Raw genomic sequence first — 11,824 nt, forward strand, 5'->3', positions numbered from 1 at the left:
TATATCTATATCTATATCTATATCTATATCTATATCTATATCTATATATATATATATAATTTAACACTATTTAACTGAGGAGCAGATTGCTTTGAATTTAACTCCATTGCAGAACTCTCAACTTGAGCAAGCATGAAGGTAACAGTGGAAATGAAAAACTCCCTCATGAGGAAAAAATCTTTAGTAGAACCAGGCTCAGGACAAGCGGCCATCTGCTTAAAATGGCTGGGTTTGAGAGGAACAGGAAGGAGGTACAAATACACAAAAGGCTGGTCAAAGTCACATCAGAGTCAGAGTCAGAGTCAGAGTCAGAGTTTCTTTATTGTCATTCGCACCTCATGTGGTACATGTGGTGGAGCGAAATTATGTACACGGGGTCCCAGTTACATCCAACAATAAAATGTATAAGAAAAACAGTAATAACATCTAAGATATGAACTAAGAAAAACATTAACTAAATATACACTAAGCACTCATAACATAAAACATTGAACATCATGTTCAATGTTAAGATACATGTTAATGTTACATACATACATGTTACATGTTAAGATAGAAATAGTATCAAATGAAAACTATTCAATTTTTGCAATTAATTTAAGGAAATATGGTCAGTTTGTCTTCTATTAGTCTAAGCCTATAGCAGCATAACAAGCCAACCCCAAATATATGATATTTCAAAAAGAAAAGTATTTTGCCCAGTCTTAAAACTGGATGCAGTGTCAGCCTTATGGACAGTATCTGGAAGTTGGTTCCACAAGAGAGGAGCCTGATAACTGAAAGATCTTCCTCCCATTCTGTTTTTGGAAACTCTAGGAACCACAAGTAAGCATGCAATTTGAAAGTGAAGTGCTCTGTTAGAAAAATATGGAACAATAAGATCTCAAATATAAGATGGAGCTAGGTTCTTGAGGGCTTTGGAGGTTAGAAGTAGGATTTTGAATTCAATTCTGGACTTGACAGGGAGCCAGAGGAGAGAAGCTAAAACTGGAGAGATATGATCTCTCCTACTAACTCCAGTTATGGTAATGTGTTTAATGTGAAGGTTAAAATACATTCATCCATCCATTATCTTTTACCCGCTTATTCCTTTTTGGGGCATGGGCGTCACTGGTGTCCATGTCCAGTCATCACTGTGCGAGAGGTGGGGTACACCCTGGACAGGTCGCAAGTTCATCACAGGGCCATATAGAGACAAACGAGACAAACAACCATTCACTCTCTCACTCACACCTAGGGACAATTTAGAGTTACCAATTTGCCTAACATGCATGTTTTTGGTTTGTGTGATGAAACTGGAGTACCCGGGGAAAACCCACGCATGCACGGAGAGAACATGCAAACGCCACCCAGAAAAGACCCCAGACCGGGATTTGAACCAGGGCAACCTGCTCGCTGAGGCAGCAGCTCTACCAGTTGCGCCACCATTCTGCCCTGGTTAAAAGACATGTCCTGATCAAAAATGACATAGAGAATTTTAACATTAGAGCTGGAGGCCAGATTAATGCCCTCCAAGGATGGCGAAAGTCTACAAAAATTATTCCTAAGATGCTCAAGTCCAAAAACCAAAACCTCAGTTTTGTCTGTATTCAAAAGCAGAAAATGAAGGGTCATCCAGGTTATTATGTCTTTAAGACATGCTTGTAGTCTAAGTAAGTGATTGGATTCATTGGGTTTCATGGACAAATATAATTGTGTATCATCAGCATAACAATGAAAATTTATCCCATGCTGTTTAATAACTTTACCTAATGGAAGCATATATAAGGTGAAGTGTACTGTTCCAAGCACTGAACCCTGAGGAACTCCATGACTAACTTTGATGTATGAAGAAGATTAATTATTTACATTTACAATTTGGAATCTATCAGATAGATATGATTTAATCCAATTTAGAGCTGTTCCTGTAATCCCAATATCATATTCAAGTCTCTGTATTAGAATATTGTGATCAACTGTATCAAATGCAGCACTGAAGTCTAATAGGACAAGTACAGACACAAGTCCATTGTCAGAGTCCATGAGAATATCATTACTAACTTTCACCAGTGCTGTTTCTGCGCTATAGTGAGCACTAAACCCTCACTGACACTCCTCAAACAGATTATTTCTTTGTATATTATCACGCAACTGACCTGCAATTTTCTCTAGAATGTTTGACATGAGTTTTCTCCGGGTACTCCGGTTTCCTCCCACAGACCAAAAACATGCATGTTAGGCTGATTGGTAACTTTAAATTGTCCCTAGGTGTGAGTGGGAGAGTGAATGGTTGTTTGTCTCGTTTGTCTCTATGTGGCCCTGTGATGGACTGGAGACCTGTCCAGGGTGTACCCCTCCCCTTGCACAGTGATTGCTGGACATGGGCACCGGCGACCCCCGTGACCCAAAATGGAATAAACGGGTAAAGATAATAGATTGATGGATGTTTGACATGAAAGTTAGATTGGATATATTGTAGGTCTATAATAGGCTAGGATTCCTGAGTCAATGTAATGTTTCTTAAGTAAAGGTTTAATTACAGCAATCTTAAAATGCTGTAGTACATACCCATTCATTAGAAACAAATTAAGCAGATCCAAGATCAGATGCAAGAATGTTATTCTTAATCATATTAGCTAAGTATTGTATAATTTATTGATAATTGGAATCTTTAATTTAGTAAAAAATATATTTTCACATGACAGCATGGCAAAAACACTTTTCACCAGTTGGTGATTGATGGCTGTAGGCAGGAAGGATCTCCCTGACCTATGCATTTTCTAAACCCTCAAAGACACAATGAAGTTCTTTCTGACCCTCTCTGTACTTTCATATAGCATTCTTCAGGCAAAGATGGCATCCGTGGTGCTCTTTCTCGAACCATACAGCTGTTCACAAATAGTCCGAGTCTAGCTTCCAAAACGCTCTTCCAGATCTTCCTCCTGTGACTCATCAACTTTTCTCCAGTTGGGACTCGCTGTACATCACGATTTTTCTTAAAAAATGGCACCAGCACACTTCTCATCCACTCTTTGGGCATTTTCTCACTCTCAAAAATGCCAGAGCATAATTTATTCAAAAACCTAATTGCCATCTCTCGTAGACATTTCCATACTTCCGATGGTATATCAGTTCCAACTGTCTTCCTTTTTTTCATCCTCTTCAAGATTTCTGAACTTTATCCTCACTAATCGTTCCCATTTCCTGGTCCATAGTTTACATTACCTGTACCTTGTTTTACTTGCTAGTCTCTTAATCCATTAGCTCTGCAAAGTACTCCTTCCATATTCCCATTACATTCTCCTCGCTTGTTAGAACATTACTATTGCTACCTTTACTAAGCCTAACCTGCTGCACATCCTTTCTAGCCTGGTCCTTCTGTCTCACCTGTTAATACAAGTCCTTCTCTCACTCCTTTGTGCCCAACCTAGGGCACAAGTCCTCATTCACCTTCTGTTTTGCCTTTGCTACCTCCATCTTTGCCCTACTTTGCATCTCCTTATATTAAATGGACTGTACTTGTATAGCACCTTTCTATCTAATCAAGATACTCAAAGTGCTTTACTCTACAACCTGTGCCCTCATTATTACCCATCCCCACAACAATCTACTAGATCTCTACAAAGCTAATCTTAATCTGTAGGTTTATCAGTGCTTTAGATCACATTCATTCACCAATGGGCTGCTCTCTTCAGTCCTCTCACTCTCCCATTTATTCATGGCTAACCTCTTCCTCTGGATAACTTCCAGCACTTTACTTTTCCACTACCAAGTTTCGTGATCATCTTTTCTCTGTGCAGATGACACACCAAGTACCTTCCTACCTGTCTCTCTAATTGCTGTTGCTGTAGTAGCCCAATCATTTGGAAGACATTTCTTATCACCCAAAGCCTTTCAACAGCTTCTCTCTGAACTCTTCTCAAATTCTTTCTGTCACAACTTCCACCATTTGGTCTTATTCTCTGACTTTAATCTTTTATTCTCCTTCAACACAACCATCATCTTACACAATATCATCCAATGCTGTCTGGCCACGCTCTCTCCTGCCACCACCTTACAGTCCCCAATCTCTCTCATAATACCTCTTCTCCACAGAAGGTAGTTTTATTGTGTACTCCTGCCTTAACTCTCATAGGAGACCCTATGTTCATTTGTTTTGGAAATAGGTGATGACTACAGCCATTTCTATTCTCTCTGCAAAATCCACCACCATCTGTCTTACCTGGTTCCTTTCCTTGATACAAAACCTGCTCATAACTCCTTTATCTTCTCTCTTTCCTTCATCAATAGGTCTATTCAGGTCTGTTTCGATCACCACTCTCTCCTCCCTAGGAATACTCTCTATCCCGTTGTTTAGATAAGATTAGATAAGATTAGATCTTTATTGATCCTGCAGGGAATTGTTGTGCCAGGGTTTCAGTACAAATGAACATGCACAAGGAATCACAAAAGATATAAAAATAATAGAATGTAAAAATAACAGGTATAAAAATACCGACAATTAGGTCCAAAACAGGTCAGATGCAGACAGAAACAGTAGTGTTTTTTTTTTAGTACAGGATTAAATTTATTGTCCTATGTGGAGGAAGGGAGAGGAATTGAAAAGCTTGACAGCCACAGGGAGGAAGGACTTCCTGTGGCATTCTGTGGAGCACCTCTGTGGTCTCAGTCTATGACTGAAGGTGCTGGGATAAGAGTCCAGTGTGGCTTTTAGGGTTTTAGGGGGTGATACTTGTTCAGGATCTGGGGCAGCTTCCTCATCATGTTCTGCTCAGACACCTCTGCCAGAGACTGCATTTCCACTCCCAAAACAGAGCCAGCTCTCTTGATGAGCTTATTGAGTATGGTGGCATCAGCATCCTTCACCCTGCTGCCTCACCACACCACAGCATAGAAGATGATGCTGGAGCCCACTGAGACATCTGCAAAACATCTGCAGCATGGTCCTCCAGAATTTCTCCAGAATATCTAGAGATTCTCCAGAAGATCTTCTGGTCATCTAGAAGATTCTTCCAGAATGTCTCTTTCTCCTCTACCTGAATTCCAATCTGTGGAGCATATAACCATTGGTAACATTCAACATTAGACCTTCTGCAGTACTTTTACCTTTAGACACATCACCCCATCAGACTATTTTACCTCTAGTATGTTCCTTGCAAACTCCTCCTTCAGGACCATCCCTACTCCATTTCTTTATCTATCCACACCATGGTAAACTAGCTTAAATGCTGACCATTGTTGGAAGCCCTGCTGCCCTTCCAGTCTCTTGCACAAATAAAATGTCTACATGGCTTTCTGCATCATATCTGCCAGTTCTCTACAATTACGTGTCAGTAACTACATTTAGATTTGCTACCCTCAGTTCTACACTCTTGATTTTTATCTTCTCCCTCTGTCTCCTACAAAGTTGCTATCCTTGTGGCCTTTGACTAAACGTTCAATAAATGAAGGTCTGTAAAAGTTAAATATTACACAAGACTGCTTATACATGTAGCTGACTCAGAGTAGCTGTGATAATCAAGAGCAATGTCTGCACTGTTTTATTCCTCACTGCTCGTGTCCAGTGCTCACAGTGTCAGATGTTTGGGTTGGATCAAACCCTACCAGACTTGGAAACAACGCTGCACACGTTTGCTGCAGCAATGTCGGTAAGTTGTTACATTTTTCTAAAGTAAACAAGTGTGTCACAAGTAGCTTAGTCGTTGGTTTTTTTTTTAATACATTATTGGCTGTTATTATCCCATTATGACCAGAAAGGTTGTTAGGCAGTGATGTGCATAAAATAGGAAAGGGTCATTGCAGTCCATCATCTGGGACACCAACTTTACCATAACACCCATTAGCTTACATTAGTCAGCTCAAGCTTTGTTTCTTCTTGACTTCTAAAGTTGATAATCCTGACATATTGTTCTTGTCTGATTCTTTTTATACCCTAAAGTTTACTTTTTAAAAAGCTTTGATGTGCTATAAAACATCAAAATATGAGTGAGCTTAAACACTTATATAATTGTAGGAACTGATTATTATAAAATGACAAGTCATGTGCTGCGTTCACCCTCTGAATACTGTCTTCTATTCCAGGTCTCTTCATGTGGACAACCCCCCTCAACAACCATCAATCTCAACAAGCTATGTCCATGGTACCTCCTCTGTTTCTTTGTTGCCCCTTACTGTGGGACAGAGCCTGGATGCTACAGTCCAACGCTGTCCTGACCGTGAAGCTGTGGTCTTTCTGCAAGATGGCATCCGCAAAACCTTTGCAGAGTTTCAGCAGGATGTGAGTGTCAGATGAGATGCTTTGAACATTTATCCTTTTGGTGTCTTGACAAAATGAGCTTTTGTATGTGCTAAAGCATTGCTTAAAATTTTGTTTTGTTCAGGTTGACAAAGCAGCTGCAGGTTTGCTTGCTCTTGGCTTGAAGCGAGGTGATCGACTGGGAGTTTGGAGCCCAAACATCTATGAATGGATCCTTTTTCAGTTTGCTTCAGCCAAGGCTGGAATTATACTGGTCAGTGCATGAAATCCCAAAATACTTCAATTTACAACATTGTAGCCATGTTTTACCAAATCATTAAGTCGTCAAGTGCAAGTCAGACGTACACTGAACTTTTAACAGCATGGGAAAGTGTTACTAATTTGTGTTTTTCAGATCATCATTATCCAGATGCATGTGGCACAATTTAACTAATGCAGGCATGTCATATATTGTTTATGTCATGGCATGTGGAGAATAAAATCTCTAGCAAATAGGTAAGATTTAAAACTGTTTCTAACCTTGCAGGTGTCACTGAACCCAGCCTATCAAGTGGAAGAAGTGATCTTTACTCTACAAAAGGTAACTGTTCTCATTCCCCTGCATACATATCAACATGACAGTATGTTGTAAAAACAAATACAAACTAAAAGAGGTAAAAGCACACACTTTAATTACTGATTACATGTAACAATGCTGTTTTTTTTGTGTCTAGGTTCAGTGTAAAGCTGTGTTGTGTCCCACCAGCTTTAAAACTCAAAACTTTTGTGAGATGCTGAGAGAGATCTGCCCAGGAATCGACACCATGCCAATTGGCATGATCAAAAGCTCCAGGTCTGACAGTGTCAGATGTCAGATTTAGTAAATGTCATTCATTCACTGGATTAAAAACATTTATATTTTTTAAACTTTATAACACAACCAGTTGTGACTGCAGAATAATGATCTGTTTTGGGTCTGCCAGGGTGCCAGATTTGCGGATGATAATTGTGACTGACAGCAGGCAGCCAGGGATGCTTCATGTGGAGGATGTGATGCAAGCAGGGGAGAGTCCACACTTCAAACAGCTGATGGAGCTTCAGAGCAGGCTGGCTTTTGATGACGCCATCAACATTCAGTTCACATCTGTAAGTTTATTGTTGAACCTTTTGCATGCAATGAACATGTTTGTACAAAGTACATAGATTGATTAATATTGTTTCAGACAATGACTTGTGTCATTGGCTTTAGGGTACAACTGGGAAACCAAAGGGAGCCACTCTTTCGCACCACAACATTGTGAATAATGCATACTTCCTGGGTCTGCGGATGGGTTATGGATGGAGGGTAGGTCCATATCTGTTTCCAGAACCTGAAAAGAAAAAAAAAAGATTTGTATTGTCTAATTTTTCTCATTCACTGTCAGTCTCAGGTGCGAGTGTGTGTTCCTGTACCCCTGCACCACTGTTTCGGCTCTGTGGTTGCAGCAATGAGTATGGCGGTTCATGGAATCACATTAGTTTTTCCATCTTCTGGCTACAACAGCCATGCCAATATACAAGCTATCCAGACTGAAAGGTATGGTCCCCATCATGATTATGGAATCCAACTTTATCATAATAACCACTTTCATTATCTGCTGTTTAAATCTTTCTCTCAACCAAGGTGCAATTTTGTCTATGGCACTCCTACCATGTTCACTGACTTGCTGAGCCAAGATATACACAAATATGACTTGTCATCACTTGAAGCAGGTAAGTGATCTGAAGACAAGATTGTTGTTTTTTTACATTTGGTATGAAGTGTTGCTCTGATTTAGGTCTCATGGGGGGTTCTCCTTGTCCTCCTGAGGTTTTGAGGAAGCTAAGAACAGAAATGAACATGAAAGAGATAACTGTGAGCAGAAAACAAACTCTATATTTTCAAATGACACTAAGAGAAGCTTCAAGGATACATACTTTGTGCACATCATCCTTTAACAGGTTGCTTATGGAGCCACTGAGAATAGCCCTGTTTCATTTCTGGGATTCCCACAAGACAATGAGGAGCTAAAGCTGAATACAGTCGGGTGTGTCATGGCTCACACTGAGGTGTGCATTCTTTTTTACATAAATCTGTAAAATGTCACTGCAATCAGGTGACCTGATGTGTGTCCTAACTTCAGGCCAAGGTGGTGGACCCTGTTACAGAGGAGATTGTGCCTTTAGGAGCTACTGGGGAGCTAATGATCAGAGGCAGCAGTGTGATGCATGGATACTGGGACAATCCTGAGAAAACCAGAGAGGTGATCTCTGACAGTCGCTGGTACAGAACTGGGTAAGATGGATTTTTACCATTTACTGCAGAGAGCTGTGTTTCTGCACTGAATGTGAAGTTGAATAAAACTCTCACTTACGTTGTTTTCCCGAATGAACCACACTCCACAGCAAAAGATTTTCAACTGGCATTTTACTTGCAAGGTCAGATTTTTAGGACAGGTTACATAAATATACATAAAATGAACACACATGAAAACCAGTAAAAATAATCTGCCTTGAGCTGCATTATTCACTCAAATTTTTTTTTTTACCCCTATACATTCAGCTGAAATGCTCAGGAGGTGTCTTTGGAGCAAGCTACAGCCTTCTCACCCAGTGCTCTCCATTAAATCAAACATGTAGTTCATGTGCAGAGATAAGACAGTGACTTGGGAGATAGTTTTGATTACTGTAATAAAAACATCCACAACCCTTGACCAAAAATTCAGAAACTTGTCAGTACCACAGGGGTCAGTATTCCTTGCAGAAACATGCTGTATTTACAATTTTGATGGATTCAGTGACACAGCAAGCCTGAACAGTCTGGGATACTGCCGCATTGAGGGACGTATAAAGGACATGATCATTCGTGGAGGGGAAAACATTTACCCTGCTGAGATTGAGCAGTTTCTCCACAAGCATCCAAATGTTCTGGAAGCTCAAGTGAGATTTATGAACAACATGCATACTTTTCTATTATTGAAAACATTCCACTATTTTAAATATAAAGCTGGTATCATAGGTCCTAATGACCTGCCTCTGTTTGCAGGTGGTTGGAGTTAAAGATGCGAGGCTTGGGGAGCAGGTGTGTGCCTGCCTCAGGCTCAAGCAGGGGCAAACCTCCAGTGCAGAGGAGATAAGAAGCTTCTGCAAAGGAAAAGTGAGAACAGATGATGTTTAAACATACAAATAGTCCAACATATTCCAAATCAGATCACAGGCCAGTCGTTCATGAACTGTTTTATTTTTTTTCTAGATTTCCCATTTCAAGATTCCACACTATGTGATGTTTGTTGACAGCTACCCACTGACTTCCTCAGGAAAGGTAACAGCTTTGTTCCAATTGCAAGATTACTGCTAAAAACAACCGTTCGTCCAGTGGTTGATCACTAAACATATATTTTTTCTAGATCAAGAAGAATCAGTTAAAGGAGGAAATGGAGAAGAAATTAGGTCTTTAAGGTTTTAGATCCCCTTGGAAGCTGTTAGGGAACAATGTTAGGTAATAAACAAAGAATTTGGATCCGCAACTAAACACTTCTAGTAATGCAGACAATATCATCTTGTGCTGATAATCATTGCTGAATTGATGTATTAATCTTTGTTGGAACAAAACCTTGGAATTAATTTGTACTTACCCACTGTAACACCTACATCATTTTTTTGTGTGTGTGTGTGTCTTATATAAAACCATTTTTGAACCAATTGTACCATCTTAGAGTAAATGAGCAATAGTTATAAACACAAATAGGTGCACCAAAGCAATGTTTTCATATTAATATTTTTACATTTGTTATAATGTAATAAAAGCTGTTTTTCAACAATTTTGAATATATCAATCAATGAATTAAAACTTTATTTCAGACACATGCATGTTCCATAGTAAACAAAAACAGGCCAAAAAAATAAATAAATACAATAACAACAAAAAACACAATAAAAATAGAATGTTTATCCATTGTCATATAAATTAAGGTTCCAGTGATTCCACAGACTAGAAAAGAACCTAACCGAGCTTTGTATTGGGTTGGTCAGAGTATAAATGATGCTATTTACAGAGTCTGTTAGCCTACACATACATCTGTACATAAGGTTTTGAAGCACAGCAGCACAAGTTGGTACGTTGGCATTTACAAACATCTGACTGGCACTACTCCATCACAGCACCTTAAGCAGCATCCTCAAGCCATTATTGTACGCCACCTGAAGTTTATGCTTACTGCTTTTTCTGTAATGCCGCCTCACATTGGAGTACAATATGCTTTAAAGAATACAGTTTTTACAGATACTGATCACAAAGAGAACTTCCGAAGAAGAATATTAGCTTGTACATATTGCATACAACGCTGCCTGTAAATGTCCCTATCATCAGACATGTCAAAGATAATAATACTACTTATATAATTGACGAGAACTACAAATTGTCAGTAAAAGCTTGAGAAAACTAAAAGTTTTGTGCCTTCTTTAAAGTAACATTCTCTTCTGCTCAGTGCCCTGAGATGACTTATGTTGTGTTATATAACTAAACTGAATTGAATTTAACTACAGTGTTGAAATACCAATAGCCATACCAATAATTTACTTTAAAATTTTCTGACAATTTACCATCATAATGCTATGCTTATAACATTATATGATAGTAAAACTCTGTATGGCAACACATGCCATACAGAATATGAAATAAATTGGACTTTATTGCCAGGTGTTGATATGTACAGTGAAATAAGCAAAATTATCTCTTCTATAATTTTTATTGAACAAACTGGCTGTAGGGCTCACTTCAGTAATTTGCTCCTATATGTAATGTAATCTAATATAAATAATAATAATAATAACAATGAATACTTACCACCTCTAACAATGAAAGCTACCGCCTCTCAACGAAACGGTCGCCGAATCAAATCCAGCCAAGAACCTTTATGGGTGGAGTTTGCATGTTCTCTCCGTGCATGCGTGGGTTTTCTCCGGGTACTCGGGTTTCCTCCCAAAGACCAAAAACATGCATGCTAGGCTGACTGATAATTCTAAATTGTACCTAGATGAGAGTGAGAGAGTGAATAGTTGTTTGTCTCGTTTGTCTCTTTGCGACCCTGCGATGTACTTGCAACCTGTCCAGTGGGTACCCTGCCTCTTGCAAAGTGACTGCTGGACATGGACACCAGTGACCCCCACAACCCTAAAAGGAAGAAGCAGGTAAAGTTAATGGATGGATGGATGGTTGAATACTTACTTTTGTTTAATACCTCAGACTAAGAAGATGTGATAAATGAGCGTTTAAAAATGCGAAAGTGGTTGCAGTAAGGGAAGTTATAGCTGCAGACATCATCTTCATTATATTAAATAAAGTCAGTATAAATACATGTCCAGTTCTGGACATAATTTTTTTGAACATCCCATAAATTTGTTTCTTTGTAGCGTGTCTTTTCGTTAGTGCAAAAATAAGCTGTTTTTGTCCAAATTTTTGTTCTTCATAGCCCTAATCAATTCAATTCAGTTTATTTATATAGTGCCAAGCCACAACAGAAGTCATCTCAGAGAACTGAACAGTAACATACACACACACACACACACATATCTATATCTATATCTATATCT

The 11,824-nt window shown here is 39.1% G+C and overlaps 2 protein-coding genes across 2 annotated transcripts in view; both read left to right on the top strand.

Moving 5' to 3' along the window:
• Positions 1-879, top strand: part of LOC119421706 (medium-chain acyl-CoA ligase ACSF2, mitochondrial-like) — a 5,182-nt gene extending 4,303 nt beyond the window's left edge. Inside the window, exon 17 of the mRNA XM_037689060.1 lies at positions 860-879. Coding sequence (XP_037544988.1) covers positions 860-879 — 20 coding nt within the window. The remainder of the gene's footprint in view (positions 1-859) is intronic.
• A 4,626-nt stretch (positions 880-5,505) lies between these two features.
• On the top strand, positions 5,506-9,690 carry LOC119421705 (medium-chain acyl-CoA ligase ACSF2, mitochondrial). Its single transcript, XM_037689059.1, has 16 exons — positions 5,506-5,627; positions 6,061-6,256; positions 6,360-6,488; positions 6,762-6,815; positions 6,949-7,067; positions 7,198-7,360; positions 7,464-7,559; positions 7,639-7,790; positions 7,878-7,966; positions 8,032-8,108; positions 8,195-8,302; positions 8,377-8,528; positions 9,031-9,172; positions 9,279-9,389; positions 9,486-9,554; positions 9,640-9,690. Exons 1-16 carry the CDS (start codon positions 5,506-5,508, stop codon positions 9,688-9,690), a joined length of 1,830 nt encoding a protein of 609 aa, XP_037544987.1.
• Positions 9,691-11,824: the final 2,134 nt, after the last annotated feature.

Source organism: Nematolebias whitei, chromosome 15, assembly GCF_014905685.2.
Source record: "Nematolebias whitei isolate Nwh7 chromosome 15, NemWhi1, whole genome shotgun sequence".
NCBI classification, from domain to species: Eukaryota; Metazoa; Chordata; class Actinopteri; order Cyprinodontiformes; family Rivulidae; genus Nematolebias; species Nematolebias whitei.

What these genes read in the sequence shown, in the direction of transcription:
- LOC119421705 (XM_037689059.1), top strand. Translation starts at nt 5,506, where the DNA reads ATGTCTGCACTGTTTTATTCCTCACTGCTCGTGTCCAGTGCTCACAGT. An exon ending in TTGCAGAGTTTCAGCAGGAT is followed by an intron (nt 6,257 to 6,359) that starts GTGAGTGTCAGA and finishes TGTTTTGTTCAG; the next exon opens with GTTGACAAAGCAGCTGCAGG. An exon ending in TGATCTTTACTCTACAAAAG is followed by an intron (nt 6,816 to 6,948) that starts GTAACTGTTCTC and finishes TTTTGTGTCTAG; the next exon opens with GTTCAGTGTAAAGCTGTGTT.